At 40.7% G+C, this 18,261-nt stretch overlaps 1 protein-coding gene across 1 annotated transcript in view; it reads left to right on the plus strand.

Annotated features, from left to right (window-relative positions):
- LOC124256271 (GMP synthase [glutamine-hydrolyzing]-like) overlaps positions 1 to 13,606 on the plus strand; it is a 32,355-nt gene extending 18,749 nt beyond the window's left edge. Inside the window, exons 5-17 of the mRNA XM_046690240.1 lie at positions 554 to 651; positions 1,498 to 1,601; positions 1,739 to 1,932; positions 2,528 to 2,693; positions 2,830 to 2,981; positions 3,760 to 3,820; positions 4,256 to 4,368; positions 5,040 to 5,145; positions 5,918 to 6,033; positions 6,702 to 6,827; positions 8,201 to 8,316; positions 9,846 to 10,149; positions 10,716 to 13,606. Coding sequence (XP_046546196.1) covers positions 554 to 651; positions 1,498 to 1,601; positions 1,739 to 1,932; positions 2,528 to 2,693; positions 2,830 to 2,981; positions 3,760 to 3,820; positions 4,256 to 4,368; positions 5,040 to 5,145; positions 5,918 to 6,033; positions 6,702 to 6,827; positions 8,201 to 8,316; positions 9,846 to 10,149; positions 10,716 to 10,817 — 1,758 coding nt within the window. The 3' untranslated portion in view covers positions 10,818 to 13,606. The remainder of the gene's footprint in view (positions 1 to 553; positions 652 to 1,497; positions 1,602 to 1,738; positions 1,933 to 2,527; positions 2,694 to 2,829; positions 2,982 to 3,759; positions 3,821 to 4,255; positions 4,369 to 5,039; positions 5,146 to 5,917; positions 6,034 to 6,701; positions 6,828 to 8,200; positions 8,317 to 9,845; positions 10,150 to 10,715) is intronic.
- Positions 13,607 to 18,261: the final 4,655 nt, after the last annotated feature.

The following is an 18,261-nucleotide window of genomic DNA, read 5'->3' on the forward strand; positions in this document are numbered from 1 at the left end:
GGGTGAGTGATGATTTTACGTCCGCTTTTTAGAAGGGAACTTCAAGGGATTTCAAGTGTTCCACTATCATTCGCAGGAAGAAGGAGACAAGCATTTAGCATGAGTCAGGATAAGTATAAAATATCAATTTTAGTCAGAAAATTACATTTTTGTTCACTGTTTCTGGTGTCCCCCACCATTATTGCTGGCCTCATGCTAAAAGTCGTAATACCATACTCAGTCACTCATTATAAATTTAAATATAAAGACTAAGCACACTATTGAAAAATTTCATTATAAATATTCATAATCCCAACTCATTTAGTTTGGTATATAAGTCATCTGTTGAGCCCCTTTTGCTGTCATCAGACTGCATTAATGTCGCTGTAGAAGACGATGGTAACAGTTATTCTGTGAATGCTTCACTGACTCTACCCAGTCCAGACCATGAGACTAGATGTGCAGTTTTGTGTGTGAAGGCAGACAGGTTGCATGAATTACCCATGGTAGTGATTACTATCCAAATCTGTTCAGATTGATTATTGATTCATCCATTGTTACGTTGTTGTTTCAGATGTTGAATAAGGAATTTAAAGGGAAGGTTACCAAAACAGATGTTCGAGAGGATGGACAGTTTGACATCACGGTTGAATCAAAGTGCCTTTTGTTCAAGTAAGTCTTGAAACTGTGGCTCTTGTCACTGTCACCTTGAGGTGAATATGAATATGCTGATGTACCATAATTTTACTAATAAAAGGTTTTCAGAGAAGTGTTGTGAGGATGCTTCCAAGGCGATGAGTCACTATAATTCATTATCCAGCCTCATGTCAGAATGTCGAGTTTTGATTGGTTCACGTGAGTCTGATAAAATACCATGTACACCCTTCACGATCCGCGAGCAGGGAGTACAAAAGTCAGATTATCCCGCCACGCCTCGGTGACCACGCGAAGTGAGAAAAGCGTGCATCACCAAGCCTTTAGTAACGTGCGCTGCATTGAGGTCAATCGATCAGCTGGTGTCAACATGGCAGCAAGGAAACGTTTTGCCACATCTCACATAAATAAAATCAAGTCGATTCGATGTGATTTGTTTTCTTTTGATTTAGTAAAAACATTCGGCTAGATAAATGCGTTATCACATCGTGTCTTGGAAATACATGGTTTTATCGGTCCCTCGTAAGGTTGTATTATCTTACTCGGGACTGATAAAACCCCGTATTTCCCGAGACACGATGTGATAACTTATAGTATTCATAATTGTTTCCCTTTGTTATGGCAGGATCCGCTGATCCTGGTTTCAAAGCCTGTTAGGTTCACAGATTTCTGTGAAGTGATCAGTGTATGTCAGTTTCATTCTTTCCACAATGAGCTAACATGTAGTATACAGCTGAAATTCTGGGGGTGGTTTAAAGCCCACACAATATTACTGAAATATTTCAGAAGAGTCCATGTTGTTGATGTGTACGTTGTTAATGCTGCTGATGCCCACATTGTTGATGTGTGTGTGTGTGTTTGTAGGGGCCTTGACAAGCAGCAGTCTGTGCTACTGACCCACGGAGACAGCATCACTGAAACAGCAGAAGGCTTTCAGGTCATTGCCCGGTCGGGGAGCATCACTGCTGGTGAGCTGTTATAGTTCAATGTTCGAAATTATGCATGTTAAACCATTACCAAGTCATAGATTTCCTGGATTCAAAAGATATCACTGAAATATTGTTCAAAGCCTTGCTAACCCAAGCTGACTCCTTCATTTACAAAGGTATCGCCAACGAGAAGCTGAAACTGTATGGTGTCCAGTTCCATCCTGAAGTTGACCTGACAGAAAATGGCCGACAGATGTTGCGTAACTTCCTGTTTAACGTAGTGGAGTGCCATGGAGCGTTCACCATGAAGTGCCGAGAGAAAGCCTGTATCGACTACATCAAGGAAACAGTTGGAGAACAGAAAGTCCTGGTACGTGAAGTGTCCCAGGACAAAAACAGTCCACATTGTTTTATGATCGTCTGCACAGATTAGATACTGTTTTAGTTTCATTCTTGATGCTGTGTGGGTAGGTGACAGTATTTTCTGTATTATATCAGTATTGATTGGGGTTGGTGGGGTAGCCTAGTGGTTAAGGCGTTTGATCGTCACACCGAAGACCCGGGTTCAATTCCCACATGGGCATAATGTATGAATCCTATTTATAGTGTCCCCTTGCCGGTATATTGCTGGAATATTACTAAAAGCGGCATAAAACTCTCACTCACTCACTCACTCAGTACTGATTGCTGTACTGCTTGCTGTTAGTGGTGCAAGTGGCATGCTGTATTTCTCTGTGCAGAGCTGCAATCTGCGGGTGACTATAGGTTCAAATCCAGGTTGCCCACGGTCATTTTGGGGGGGTTTGTCTGCACCATACCGATGGTCATAGGTTTCACCGAGGTGGTAACACATCTCATACCATTGTATATTCCTTCCACATGAAGTTGACAGAGTTCAGTGTTACTGAACTGTTCTTTGCATTCTTCTGGGGTGACCTGTTTAATCTCTGTCCCTCCATGTGTAGATGCTGCTGAGTGGTGGTGTGGACTCCACTGTGTGTGCCGCGCTCCTCCACAAGGCTCTGAAGGATGACCAGGTGATTGCTGTACACATCGACAATGGTTTCATGCGAAAACACGAGAGTCGACAAGTTGAAGAGTCTCTTAGTGGAATGGGCCTGAAAGTTCGAGGTAAGGGAGGTAACTGTGAGGTAGATGGTGTAGAGATTCTCTCACCACCACCATTTATCAAGGAGATTAATAAGAAGGAACTGTTTGTATTTTTTCAGCATAATGCGTTATACTCTGCATGTTTGCTTTTCATCAGTGGTTCACTCGGCACACACATTCTACAACGGAACTACCTCAGTGCCGATTGACAAGTACAACTCAAACTCCCGGAAGCGTCGCACAAACACCCTCAACACCACGACCAACCCCGAAGAGAAGCGGAAAATCATTGGAGATACCTTCATGAAGGTATGTTCTGGGGGTGGTATGCGAGTGGTGCATCAGACTCAGCGATGTTAGTTCTGTGGGGCAGCCTCTAGGTGTTGTCATGGTGATCAGGTATCACATTCAGTTGAGTTAAGTTGGGTTCTAAGTCACATTGGCATTATTCCAACCATAGTCCAACGATATGATATGGTTTTTTGTGGTAATTGGTCTGTTCAGGGATTGTGGGGAGATTCTGTTTTAACCTATTCAACACCGCTGGCTGAATAATCAGTTACAACATCATCTGTCATCACAGAGTCTCGGAAACTTGGTGTCATGGCAGTGAAAGCTTCTTGTTGACTGGTGTTGAAAGAGTTAAAATCTGTAATGATTTATTCCAAAGCCAATTGGAATGTGCCTAAACTGAAAAATGTCAATGGAATTCATAGCTCTGGAATTTGTTTTCATACCTGGGGCTGTTGCTCTCGGATACAGATAATAAGATACAGCAGCCATTCACTCACCATTCTTGATCCAAAATCTGAAAACATCTGGGTTAGAATAATGCTGTGCTGGGTGTCGGGCTCTCTGACTTGGTTGATGCATGTTATCGTATCCCAACTGGGGGATCCCCATTCATTGATGCTCATGATGTCAATCACTGGATTGTCTGGTCCAGGCTCTGAACATTTACAGACCACTGTCATATGTTTTGAATCTTGCTGACTGTGGCTATAAACAACAAGCAAAAATTTTGTGTGATGTGAGAGTTTTTGACGTGTATTAGATGTGGCTACATGCTTTACCTGTCATTCTGCAGGTAGCTAACGAGGTGATAGAGGAACTGAAACTACAGCCTGAAGAAGTGTTCTTAGGACAAGGTAAGCATTTTGCTGTTCTTTGAGAAGATTCTTTAAATATGTCATGTAATGACAGGTATTTGTAGAGCTAACTGAATCCTTGTTTCTCGTTGGTGTTGTTTACCTGTGTCTGTGCACACGTTGTGTTTACTGCTAGATCTTCCACACCTAAAGGTGTAGACACCTGTATCCAGCGTATGATTTCAGGGAGCTATTGAGACTCTATTTGTTATCTTAGGACTGCAGCAAATGTCAGTAAAAGTCCCTTGTTATTTAATTACAATAAGAACTAAAGTTGGACTTGGCTGTGGTGAGTTGTATTTAACTTATAGCAGGTTCACTTGAGGAAGAATCTTATACCTGATTTTTCAGAAAATAAGAACTGAAATTATTCCATATTTTTACCAGTTTGCCTACACTGATTTTGGAGTCTTAGATAATCCCTTGTTTATTCAGGTACATTACGTCCAGACCTGATTGAGAGTGCCTCCGAGCTGGCGAGTGGGAAAGCTGACGCCATCAAGACACACCACAATGATACCGATCTAGTTCGTGAACTCAGGAAACAGGTACCCTTTGGCTTGCTCAATGTAGATGTGATTTGTTGGAGATTTGAACAGATTTGTTCTGTGGTGAGCTCAGGCAAGTGAGTTTGGTCTTTGGCAACTTTTCAAAATATTCTAGCAATATCACTGCGGGGAACACCAGAAATGGGCTTCACACATTGTACCCATGTGGGGAATCAAACCCGGGAATCGACGAGCTATCGCTTTAACCACTGGCTAACCCACTGCCCTTCTCAGGCAGGTGTTGACCAGACTTTGTGATTTGTGATTTGGTTGATGGTATGACATTGTACAAAATGTGTGAGCTGGCTTCATAGCAAATAAGGGGCGGTGGGGTAGCCTAGTGGTTAAAGCGTTGGCTCGTCACGCCGAAGACCCGGGTTCGAATCCCCACATGGGTACAATGTGTGAAGCCTATTTCTGGTGTTCCCCTCCGTGATGTTGCTGGAATATTGCTAAAAGCGGCGTAAAACCAAACTCAGTGAGTCAGTCATAGCAAATAATAATTCCTGGTTTGTCTGATCCAGACTCATTTACAATCACCTGTCGCTTGGCTTGAATATTACTGTATGGGGATGTTAGGCAACAAACTAACAAGTGGTCCATGGAGGATTTGTTTAGATGTTGTGTATCTCATCAGTTGCTGATTAGTGACTGTGTTTCTTACATTCCAGGGTAGAGTAGTGGAGCCTTTAAAAGATTTTCACAAAGACGAGGTCCGAAAGATTGGTCGAGACCTTGGGTTGCCGGAGGAACTGGTCAACAGACATCCGTTTCCTGGTGAGTCACCCTGCCATACATGTCAACACTCCTGCATATCATTGTACACTTGCACTTATTGTTACCCGCCGCAACGCGGAACGTGGGACTATGTATTCAGCGCCGTCCGTCCGTACATACGTCCCGATTCTTGTTAACACGATATCTCATGCACTGATGTATCCAATATCTTCAAATTTGGTGACAGCCTACATTGGGGGTTACGCAGACACCAGTTGATTTGGGTGACCTTGACCTTATCTTCAAGGTCGCCACGACACTTTGACTACTTTTCAACTCTTGTTAATGCGAAATCTCATGGACTGTTGTACCCAATGTCTTCAAATTTGGTGACCACCTTACATTGGGGGGATTATTCAGACACCAGTTGATTTGGGTGACCTTGACCTTCCAGGTCACCAAGACACTTTGACCACTTTTCAAACTTATGTAAACGTGATATCTCATAAAACATTGCAACCAATGTTTTCAATTATGTTGACAGTCTACATTGGGTGATTATGCAGACACTAGTCATTTCAGGCATCTTGTATGTGACCAAAAATAAAAAGTATTAAATATGTTATAAATATTCCGTTCTTTAGCAGCGGGGGACATTGCCATATCAGTGGCAAACACTTCTTTCAAGTGCAGTTTTAGTAGATTGCTATTATGCCACACCATATGCATGACATGTATTGAAATGTCATTTCCATTTCGGGCGTCCCTACCATGATATTGCTTGAGTCGTTCTAAACACAGTGTAAAACAGATCCTCTTTGTGGTGTTCCAGGTCCAGGGCTGGCTATCCGAGTGATATGTGCGGATGAGCCCTACATGGAGAAAGACTTCGCTGAAACCAATATCCTGCTGAAGATCATCGTGGACTTTGCCACTGCACTAAAGACAGTGAGTGATATATACTGCATCCTGTGCATGTTGTGTGAGACTGTTAATAGAATAGAGTGGAAAAGTTACAAAATATCAAACACTGGCTCGTCTCTTCTTAACATTGACTGCCTATCACGAGTATATTCTAGTATCAATGTCTGGCCGAGTTTGCCACTATGAGTTATCTCGTAGCTATATCAGTGGTATTTTAAAACAAGTTTCACATGTTGGCAAAAAAGGCACAAACAACAAACGTCTCCTGGCGTTCTTTGTTACCGCCAGGAGACAATTGCTTCTTGTGCTGTTTTGCCAACATGTGAAACTTGTTATACAATACCACTGATATAGCTACGAGATAACTTGTAGTGGCAAATTCGGCCAGACATTGATACTATGAGTATACTTGGGTGGCAGTCAACTTGTTAAGTCGGTTACTTATTCTATGACGGTGGGGCTGTGAGGTAGCCTAGTGGTAAAAGTGTCCGCACTTCACGCGTAAGACCCGGGTTTGATTTCCCCACATGGGTACAATGTGTGAAGTACACTTCTGGTGTCCTCCACCATGATATTGCTGGAATATTGCCAAAAGCGGCGTAAAACCATACTCCCTCACTCTGAGATTGTTAGATGATTACTTTGTGCAGTGTTTGATGACTAGTGAAACTATGATGTTGTTGTGTGTGCAGCCCCACTCCCTCCTGAACAAGGTAAAGACCTGCATGGTGCAACAAGAGCAGGATCGGCTCGAGGAGATCACGTCCAAGTTCCAGCTGACAGCCACACTCTTGCCAATCAAGACCGTCGGAGTACAGGTAACATCACATCACCTTGTCAGTATTAGGGTTAGAATAGGTCCTCTGTCAGTACTTGTTTATTTGGAGTACAGGTAACGCCATATTACCTTGGTAGGACCAGGGTTAGAATAGGTCCTCTGTCAGTACTTGTTTGTTTGGAGTACAGGTAACGCCATATTACCTTAGTAGGACCAGGGTTAGAATAGGTCCTCTGTCAGTACTTGTTTGTTTGGAGTACAGGTAACGCCATATTACCTTGGTAGGACCAGGGTTAGAATAGGTCCTCTGTCAGTACTTGTTTGTTTGGAGTACAGGTAACGCCATATTACCTCGGTAGGACCAGGGTTAGAATAGGTCCTCTGTCAGTACTTGTTTGTTTGGAGTACAGGTAACGCCATATTACCTTAGTAGGACCAGGGTTAGAATAGATCCTCTGTCAGTACTTGTTTGTTTGGAGTACAGGTAACTTAGTACAGGTATATTACCTTAGTAGGACCAGGGTTAGAATAGGTCCTCTGTCAGTACTTGTTTGTTTGGAGTACAGGTAGCGCCATATTACCTCGGTAGGACCAGGGTTAGAATAGGTCCTCTGTCAGTACTTGTTTGTTTGGAGTACAGGTAACATACCATATTACCTTAGTAGGACCAGGGTTATAATAGGTCCTCTGTCAGTACTTGTTTGTTTGGGAGTACAGGTAGCAGCCATATTACCTTAGTAGGACCAGGGTTATAATAGGTCCTCTGTCAGTACTTGTTTGTTTGGAGTACAGGTAACTTATTACATATTACCTTAGGAGGACCAGGGTTAGAATAGGTCCTCTGTCAGTACTTGTTTGTTTGGAGTACAGGTAACGCCATATTACCTTGGTAGGACCAGGGTTAGAATAGGTCCTCTGTCAGTACTTGTTTGTTTGGAGTACAGGTAACGCCATATTACCTTCGGTAGGACCAGGGTTAGAATAGGTCCTCTGTCAGTACTTGTTTGTTTGGAGTACAGGTAACGCCATATTACCTTAGCAGGACCAGGGTTATAATAGGTCCTCTGTCAGTACTTGTTTGTTTGGAGTACAGGTAACGCCATATTACCTTAGTAGGACCAGGGTTAGAATAGGTCCTCTGTCAGTACTTGTTTGTTTGGAGTACAGGTAACGCCATATTACCTTGGTAGGACCAGGGTTAGAATAGGTCCTCTGTCAGTACTTGTTTGTTTGGAGTACAGGTAACGCCATATTACCTTGGTAGGACCAGGGTTAGAATAGATCCTCTGTCAGTACTTGTTTGTTTGGAGTACAGGTAACGCCTCTGTCAGTACTTTAGGGACATGCTATACTCGTCATGAACACATTTCAGTCAGTGAGATGTTTGTCTTCTCATGAATACATTTTGTGCAGGGAGACAGTCGGACCTACAGCTACGTGGCAGCCATTTCTTCAGACTCGCAGCCAGAGTGGGCGGACTTAATGAGCCTTGCCAAGATGATACCACGAATCTGCCACAGTATTAATAGGTGAGCTCTGCTAAGATGACACCACGAATCTGCCACAGTATTAATAGGTGAGCTCTGCTAAGATGACACCACGAATCTGCCACAGTATTAATAGGTGAGCTCTGCCAAGATGATACCACGAATCTGCCACAGTATTAATAGATGAGCTCTGCTAAAATGACACCACGAATCTGCCACAGTATTAATAGGTGAGCTTTGCTAAGATGACAACACGAATCTGCCACAGTATTAATAGATGAGCTCTGCTAAGATGACACCACTTTGCTAATGACTGAATCTGCCACAGTATTAATAGGTGAGCTTTGCTAAGATGACACCACGAATCTGCCACAGTATTAATAGGTGAGCTTTGCTAAGATGACACCACGAATCTGCCACAGTATTAATAGGTGAGCTTTGCTAAGATGACACCACGAATCTGCCACAGTATTAATAGATGAGCTCTGCTAAGACCCATGAATCTGCCACAGGCTGAACAGATGAGCCAAGCTAGAACGGGGCCCCAAATGTGTCTCCGTACTGCCTAGAGGGTAACACAAATCTGCCTACTTATCAGTAGCTGAACCTAGCTGACAACTGAGCACATTTTCTGTAACACTTCTGTGACAAAAATACCAATTCAGAGATTATTTTCATAGGAAGTGATTGGGACACTGGTTGCTATATGTTGCAAACACTGCAAAACCAATGCAATAATCATGTTCTGACTTGTAAGAAGTTGCCAAGCTACTCTGTAACACTCTAAAGTGGCCTTCATACAACAAACTTAAGTTTGACAACGCATGTTCTTAAACTTTTAAAAGTCGTCAAACTCGCGTTTTCACATGTCAAACACATGTTGTCGATAAATAGGATCGGTCTCTATTATCACCAACTTTTCCATCAAACTTTCGGTGTTGTCAAATTGAGTTTGATGACGTGTGAAATGTTGTCAAACTCATGTTGTTCAGAAACGACCAATCGCAGTCAACGAAATTGTCACATGGCCGCACAGATAAAGATATGGCGCTCAAATGACATGGCACTCAAATGACACGAAAGTTTGACAACATGTGTTTGACATGTGAAAACGCGAGTTGGTGTTGGTGGCGAATTGTTGGAATGTTCACACTCTCAAACTTGAGTTTGACAACATGTATTGTCAAACTTTAGTTTGCCACGTGAAGGCCGCTTAAGACCTACCCCTGTGGTGGAGTTGATTGGTTGTCAGGAGAGAGAGAGGTTGATGGTTCTATCCCAGACGCATCATACCAAAACATGTTACAAGGTGGGACTTATTATTACCCTGCCTGGCTTGTTTTATTATAGGGAGAAAAATAGGAATAACGAAACTGATTCAGTTTGCTGTGTCTGTGAGGTGTACCCAGTTCCACGCTAGGGCAAGGTGTCACAGGTTCCAACATTTTATGAAGCCGGCATAAGTCCATACACACACGCATTTCGAACACATTTTTCGGGTCTCCTCACCCCAATGACTGAATGAGATTTATCAATGCCCTGAATCCTTATGTGGACTTCCTACATTTCAGAGTTGTGTATGCCTTTGGTGAGTCCATCAAACACCCTATTGAAGATGTCACGCCAACATTTTTGACCGAGGGTGTTTTGAGCACATTACGGCAAGTAGATCACCTAGCAACCAAGACTCTACACGACGCCGGGGAGACCGGGGCTATCAGCCAGATGCCAGTTATTATCGCCCCGCTACACTTCGACAGGGACCTGACCTCCCACCACCCCTCCTGCCAGCGATCGGTTGTCATACGGACATTTATTACAAACGATTTTATGACAGGCATCCCAGCAACACCTGGAAAACAGCTGTCAACAAAGGTGATGGTCCTTTGAGTGATTATTCCATTCACAAATGTATGGACAGCTTGCTTGCATCAAACTAAAGTGAAGTCGACTAGCTGTTCCATGTTGAGGGTCTGTTGGTACTGGGCGAAGAATTAATAGAAGTCGCTGGAATGTAGTATACAGAATTACACCCATTGGGTCTAATATATATATACAGTACTGCAGAGAATAATGCACTGAAGCGCTATCTGTTAAGATAGATTCTGTGTAATGCAGAGTTATGTCCCTTGAGCACACAGGATACCTTTTAGTTTGGGTTTAAATACCATTTTGTCCTAATTATGTTTGTAGGTTTATGAGCAGCATGTTGGTGCTCATAGGTTTCAGCAGATTTGTTGAAGTGGAGACCTGTGTCAATTGAGGGTTTCCTAGGTAGTAGGCTGACACCATGATATAACTTAGAATAAGGTGAAAAGCCGCATGAAACCAAAGTCAGTCATTCGCTCACTCGCTTGTATATAAACTTGTTGATCACACGATTTCCTGTCATTCACTGCTCGGTGTAACTGATCTGCTCACCTTCACTGTTTTCTCCCCAGGTTGTGGAGGATATGGTGACGTCTATACTCACAGTGCCAGGGATCTCCCGCGTCCTGTACGACCTGACACCCAAACCACCGGGGACCACAGAGTGGGAGTGATCAGCTGATATGTGGCCATTATTTATTATGGACATGCTGTCTGTATTTCATGTTTTGTTACAACAGCCCTAGGACTTTGGGATTATTGTAGCCCGGACAATTGTTTTCCACAGTCGGCAAGGTTGTGATTGCTGATATGCTGTCGGAGAGATACAGCAGGCAAGGGTACTTCTTGAAGGGCGATAACAATGAGCAAACTGGTGATCACATTGACAGAGTCTCTTTTGTTGCCTCAGCAATTAGTGTTCTTCAGCTTTTGAAAGGGGGATTGAAATGTCTACAGTGAATGGCGATAATGTTTATTCTCCTTGTGAGACACTGAAAGACCTGGGTGTACTCCATCTGTGTACATGGTGTGCTATGTTGTCAATATTTTGCAGGTTTGTATGTACAATGTTCCTCTGTGACAGATGAAGACACATGTTTGGTTTGCTCTGTGGTTGTTCATTACCATCAAACAGCAGCGTATTCAAGCAAGTACTGCTACCAGTCAGTGCCTATGAGCACAGCTTCTATTGCACTAATGATTGGACCCCACACATTACTGCAGTGTCAGGCCTGGGAGTCGACACAAACTTCATGCTCCAAGTTAGGCTCATTTATCTTCCTCGAGTTTTAAAAGGCCTCATTTCACTGACTATAAAATTAGACACATATCACCTTTTTCACGACATATCAGCCCCATGTATTTACAGGTGATGGAGGAACTTGTGTATGTACAAACATAAGCATGGACAATGTATGACACTGGGCTTGAATCCTTGCTCTTCTGTATTACAATCAGCGCTTGGTCTCCATATATGAATCTTTGCTTGTGAGTAGTGTTACGTGTTGATTCCTGAGGCAAAACTAAATATTTAACTGGGAATCTGTCCATAAAAGAGCTAAGCAATGTGATATAATTAAGAGTTATATTATGAAATTAATTTAGTTCATGAATCACTACAAATCACAAAACAGGTATCACTATGGCAGTTTTAAGTCAATCTGATAAACTGCAAGAGCTGTTATTATAGCATTGAAGACAGTGGTGGTAATAGTCATCGCTCGGCTAAGGAACTCGGCTTAGGCGGGGTGTTTATGATCATCACAAACAATGCGGGTTGTCAGGTGACATGAGATGTTATGTGAGATGAGAGGCAAGAGTTAACTCCCTTTATATACTGAGAAAATACAAGAAAAGTCCAGAATACTCTTAAAAGGCTGATGATTCTGGAATAAGTTCCTTTTAGCACTTTCCAGATAATTCTGTCTAATTCGAGTACAAGTCTTAATATAGCATGCCACTGCCCACCACTGGCCCTTACTGAATGTACAATGTAGTTAAAACATTGTAGTACAACATCGAACACTGCCTCATAACAGTAGAAATGTTTAGATGAATGATTGACAGAGTGCATGCCAAGCATTATCATTTGCTGAACTTCCGAAATATTTGTGACAAGTGTCACAAATTAGAAAAGTATCACAAGGATTTGTTTTTTGTCGATAAATATATTTAATAATGAATTGGGATTAAGTCTTCCTTTTCACCACATCTTGTCTTGAAAGATTTGCTGGAGGATTGTGTTACTTGATTCGACAAATGATGGTGTGGAAGCACATGTTAGTTGTACATGGGTATAATATTTATTAAAACATTATGGAATCTGACCTCCAGTGTGTGCCATCTGTGGTCTTGTACGTGAAGAAGTATTATGGTAGACAGTAGTCCATCGAGGCAGGAAAGTGTCATGGAAGCAAGATATAATGAGGTCTATGAAGCGTGCATGTTTTGTTCCAGCAATTAAGGGAAGTAACTCTGTTTGCTCTGTTACCATCCTCCTCCGTATCAAAAGCTGGACATTTTCAAGATATTTGTTACTGAAACAAGACTGTATTAAGCCTTTCCTTTTGCAATGTTTTAAAGAGCTGTTTTGATTTTCCTGACTGAATAGTCACTCTATGCACATGTGTGCATTTATTTCAGGTTCATATAATTTTGAAATGCCATACTGACGTGTGTGATAATCACACGTTAGACTTTTTGTATCAAACTGATAACTGCAGACTGAAGGGGGTGGGGAAGGGGGGTTGTGTGGAGGAGTATTGGTAGTAGGCATGTGTATAAATTGATGATGTTATCATGATACTAGGTTGCTGAAGACAAATTCACTTTTCTTTTTATTACATCTTTTTAACTGTTTGATATTTTAAGAAAATATTTCAATAATTTTAATTCTTTTTCTTTTTCGCCATTTTGCAATGACAGTTTGTTCACCAGGTGAGAAGGGAATGTGTTCCTGGCCAATAGCTGAATGTTTAGTGCTGAGGATTGAGTGCTGACTATATATGTGATTGTCCATGAGCGGAGGAACATGGTTTTAGTCTTTGTTTAGTAGTGACGTTTGGCTGACACAAGTAGAACTTTTTAAAACTAAAATGGTGAAATGAATGAGTACATTTATACTTCTTAAGCTATCAATGTATTAAAATAAGTTTTTCTGTCCTGTAAGCTCCCTGATCATGAAGTATGGGCAAGGACTTCTTCAGCAGGAGTCATGTAAACTTTTGATTGCCAACGCTACCAGAGCGGAGGCTATGTAATGAGGGTTATCTCAAGTCCATGTGGAGATATATGGAGTTTATTGCTGAATTTCTGTGAAACTCCAAAGTTTGTAATTTACTTATAATTCATTTCACTTCTGATTCCATTTTACAAACTTATGTAAGTACTGGATAATAACATTGTGTTGATGCTAAATGGGTTATTTTCTGTGAATATTTGTAAATAAAGAGATTTATTTTGACATCATCCTGTACATCATGTATATAGTGTTCTCGGTCCACTTGAAAGTTGGACATTTCTTGTATAGTGCCATGGGAGTATTGACAAATCACACCACACTGTTAATGAAATGTAAATGGTCTTAAGGAGAATAGCACGACTGAGAAAATAGGACGGAAACAAGGCAACAATCCTGGACAGTATTGTGTTTATCAGATGTGTAGCAGAGGAGGACAGCTCAGAGTACAGAGTACAATAAGGGCTTTTCTCCCTTCATCTAGAATTCTTTCAGCTCAATGTTGATAATAATATATTAATAATATTATTAAACTAATACCATGGGTCCTCTTTCTATCTTGCAGCACAAAGGAACTGTCTGTGTCAGATACTTGTAGAGTTCTATTCAGGGTCCCGAGGCCAGGCCAGCTCAAAGTAATTTTAGAGCTAAGGCTTACAATTATCGTAGCTCAAAGAGGGCTTGGTGTAACAAGGCTCAGAATAAAATCCCTGCGTACATGCAGCTTGAGTGGATTGTGTATCTGTAGGAGTATATCGTCTGAACATACTTGTTTAATGCTTCCAAAATGACTCACATTTTGGCAACTTCCTTGCTGTGCTTGAAGTATACATAACTGGAGCCCCAGCCGGGGCGGTGGGGTAGCCTAGTGGTTAAAGCGTTGGCTCGTCACGCCGAAGACCCGGGTTCGAATCCCCGCATGGGCACAATGTGTGAAGCCCATTTCTGGTGTCCCCCGGCGTGATGTTGCTGGAATATTGCTAAAAGCGGCGTAAAACTAAACTCAGTCAGTCCTCTCATACACCAGTAAGTGTGATGTTTCGGCAGAATTGTCTCACATTTGCTGCAGTCATATGCCCCCTGTTAACTTGTCCTATATGCAGCGTACACTTTAATGAAATCTCTTTTTTAGACCGTAGACTTTATTTGTTTCTCGTTTCCAAAATGTTCAGAGGTTGAAGAAAAGGCAAGAAAATATACTGAGGAACAAAAATAAGGGATCACATGAAAGGAGAAGTGTTCCTTTATTTTTTTTCCAAGGTTTCTTCAAAAGCTCTGTATTGCATAGCTTGTGAAGAAACCTGGAAAAAAATAAAGGAACACTTGTGCTTTCATGTCATCCCTTATTTACTTCTATCGAGGTTGATTTGAGGATATATTGTTTGAAAGCAATTATAAATTATTTGAGACAAAGATATTTGAATATTTGTATTTGTAATTGTGTCGATTAGTGTTGCAGAAGTGGAATTGCTTTTGAAGTTAAATGTCACTCCTGTCATAACCTGCTGCAAATCAGTTTGAAACATCTGGGTTCAAACCCAGATCTAATCTAACACTGGCTCTACACTACTTGACCACCCAACCTCAGGAGATGGAATAAGGGTGATGGTTTACTATACATTCACAGTAGTAGCATGCAGTTTCTAAACTGTGCTGAGCAAGCAGAAAGTAGTTTTAGCTTTCCTTGTTTTAGTGAAATGTTTGACTGCACATTTCAAAACAATATTGCCCACAAGCTGGAAGAAGTAAGGTAAAGGAAGTGTTTAAACAAAACTAAGTAACTCTTGATAATCAAAATGGATCTTTCACTCAGTAGTTGGTAAAGAAAATTATGAATTGTATATACCCCAGGTAGTAGATATGTTGTCCATATTTCGATATGAAGTTGTCTTTTCTAAGAGCTTATCCCAATCTTCTGACAAAATTGTACTGTTTATTTTTCAAAGGGATAAACTTGAAATACAGAGAGAAAAAAGGATTTTCTTAAGTTTTGCAACTGTCCCTTTCTTGAACTGTTCAGTGGCTTCTTTCGCATCATATATTATATTTACACCAATCTTGAGAAACAGACAGTGCTCTGGCAACTGTGTTGGCAGATTTTTCTTATTTATCTGAAATCCATGCAAGAAGTATATATATTTCTAAAGGATACTTCAAGTTTGGGTTTTGTGGAAATAAAGAGGTGCTCAATTGTTCTCCTGGTATCAAATTCTCTCGTCAATGTTCATGCTGAATGAGGAGGCATGTATCTATTCCTTGACTTCAGTCATTTGTTTGTAACCCATATTTCTAGTAGATTACTAGGTACTTGACTGCCATGGTGTAAGTATGTAAATAAAATATTTTTGTATTGGGAATGAAGTGTAACTTTTAACTATATCAGCTACTCAAAACATGTTGAAGAACACCCACTATTGGAAGGCTTTCTGTTGCAATACCTACCAACCATGGCAGATTAACATTTGTAAAATGAGGTGTTCTTGAACTGCTTCTGAATGGTTTACAGTACCTTCCTTGTAATGTTTTATTTGTGTAATTTCAAGCTTGTCATGGGAAAAGAAATGATGTGTGATTTTTTTGGTGATTGAATTGAAATAAATGCAGCGGTGATATTTCAACATTTTGTCTTTTGTAATAATTCACCAGAAATGGATTCACATTTTGCAAATACTTGAACTCCCAGGCTACAAAGACTGCATGGTATTACCAGTATATGACAATACGCCTTTCAGACGATACATATTGCAATGTCTTTTCTTAGACCGGTATATTGGGTAATACAAATATATGATGTTTTGTGATTATTTCTTTGGTTGAAGGTAAAATCTACACACTTTCATTGACACTGAAGTTTTCCATTGTAATTAATTGACAAAGCAGCATGCTTTACTTATAAAAAATATATTTAAAAAAGAAAATCCGTCAAAATGAAATCTAACGTGATTTCTGTTATTAAAACCATAACATATATTTTTAGGGCTTTAGAATGTAGAAAATATGCTCTGTATGTACAATCCATATCACTGATTGTCAAAAACTGAAATTCCCAAAATATCGCAATACGAATCTGAATACAGGTACCAGACTCGCAATATACTGCTATACAATTTACTTGCCAATACACAGCCCCACACACTACCCTACTGCGCCGTGAGCATAAGTAGTTAGTTCTGAAGATTGTTAATCACAAAACGTAAGTCAATGCAGGATGTTCCATGATGTTTAATGACATGAAAATTACAGCAACATTCTGCTGTATCTGAATTACTTGGCCTAGTGCTCAGTACCTGCTGGTTAACTCAGAGGTTCAGAAGTAACAGGATCTTTGCTGTTACCATTGAGCAAGGGAGCACCATTTTATAGTCTGAGGAGGGTATTTTTTAGCCAGGTGTCATTAGAAACAGATTTATGTTCTCTGCGAGGTAGAGGGTTTTCAAAACATCGAGAACGTTCAGTGAACGTTTCTTGTGTTAATACATGATAAGTCATTTTTTGAGTCATTATCTTTCAAATAAAAATCCTCTCCCAAGGATATCAAACGGTGAAGCCCTTGGTGGATATGGTGTCATAAAGGTATGAATCTGACAATGCACTACCTAACATTGAAGAAGAGATTAATTCCAAACCTCAACAAAATTCGACAAACAATAGCTCTGTTCATCATGTCTTCCAAAGCTGAGTGGAAGGATTAAGAAATGAAGGACGTGTCAAATTTATCAAGTATCCAGTCTTTTGAGATACATACTCTAGGCCCCACAACATGATATTAGCACTTTGACAATTGTAAGCCTACTATCCTGTTAAGGGAGTTGCTGAGTGTGGCGTAAAACTAAACTCACTCACTCACTCACTTAAGGGACTGACTGAGTTTGGCTTTACGCCGCTTTTAGCAATATTCCAGCAACATCACGGCAGGGGACACCAGAAATTGGCTTCACACGTTGTACCCATGTGGGGATTTGAACCCGGGTCTTAGGCGTGACGAGCCAATGCTTTAACCACTAGACTACCCCACTGCCCCTCACTTAAGGGAGACAGTATGCCCGAATGTTAGCTATTGGAAGGGGCTACTTTGGACTGCGGTCTTATATCAAACCAGTGTCACAAACACATTTCGTAATGTACAAAATTTATGTTTATTTCCACACCAACATGTTGAGTGATCTATAATAAATAATGGTGATATGGTAAACAAATACAAAATAATGTCAAGCTGTACATAGTGTGATGAGATACACCAGGATGTGGTAAGAACAAGTATCACATTACACATGGCTATTTCATTAATGCTGTAAATCATCACATAAAAAGTTACACAAATAAAAAATGTTAACAAACTGACGCAGCTGCAGATAGGTTACTTTTCTACTAAGAATTAATTAGGGCGATATTTTCCTGTACATGTATGACAAACAGCCTGGACACGTACAATTTCAGCCACCAAGAGCTGTCAATCAAACAAGTTGTTTGTGATAAGTACATGTAGCTGTGTCATGACTGACACACTCAACCTCAGACCGTGGCAATTACAACAGTACTTGCCCTGATATGGAGCATCAACTGTGTCACATGTAATTGTTGCAAAGTAAAGCTTTCCACTTTAAAGCATGGTAAGGCCAGACCAATTTTATTTCTTGTTTTACGGATTTTGGTCCTCAGAAAACCTAAATGCATGAGGGAAAAAAAATGAAAATAAAATCACCAGTCAAACTAATATTCCTTCTAAATATTCAAAGTATGTTACTTTAGGCAAGTTATGAAGTGTATGTGGGGCAAAAACAATCTAAAAACATGTTTACATTTTTGGCCAATAAAAACAAGGATTTTATTTTTTATGAGCGGGGAAAATTAACTTCTTTTTTTTCTTCTTATTCTTGAAA

The sequence above is a fragment of the Haliotis rubra genome, unplaced genomic scaffold (genome assembly GCF_003918875.1).
Source record: "Haliotis rubra isolate DU_JTF1 unplaced genomic scaffold, ASM391887v1 Scf622, whole genome shotgun sequence".
In the NCBI taxonomy this organism is placed as follows: Eukaryota; Metazoa; Mollusca; class Gastropoda; order Lepetellida; family Haliotidae; genus Haliotis; species Haliotis rubra.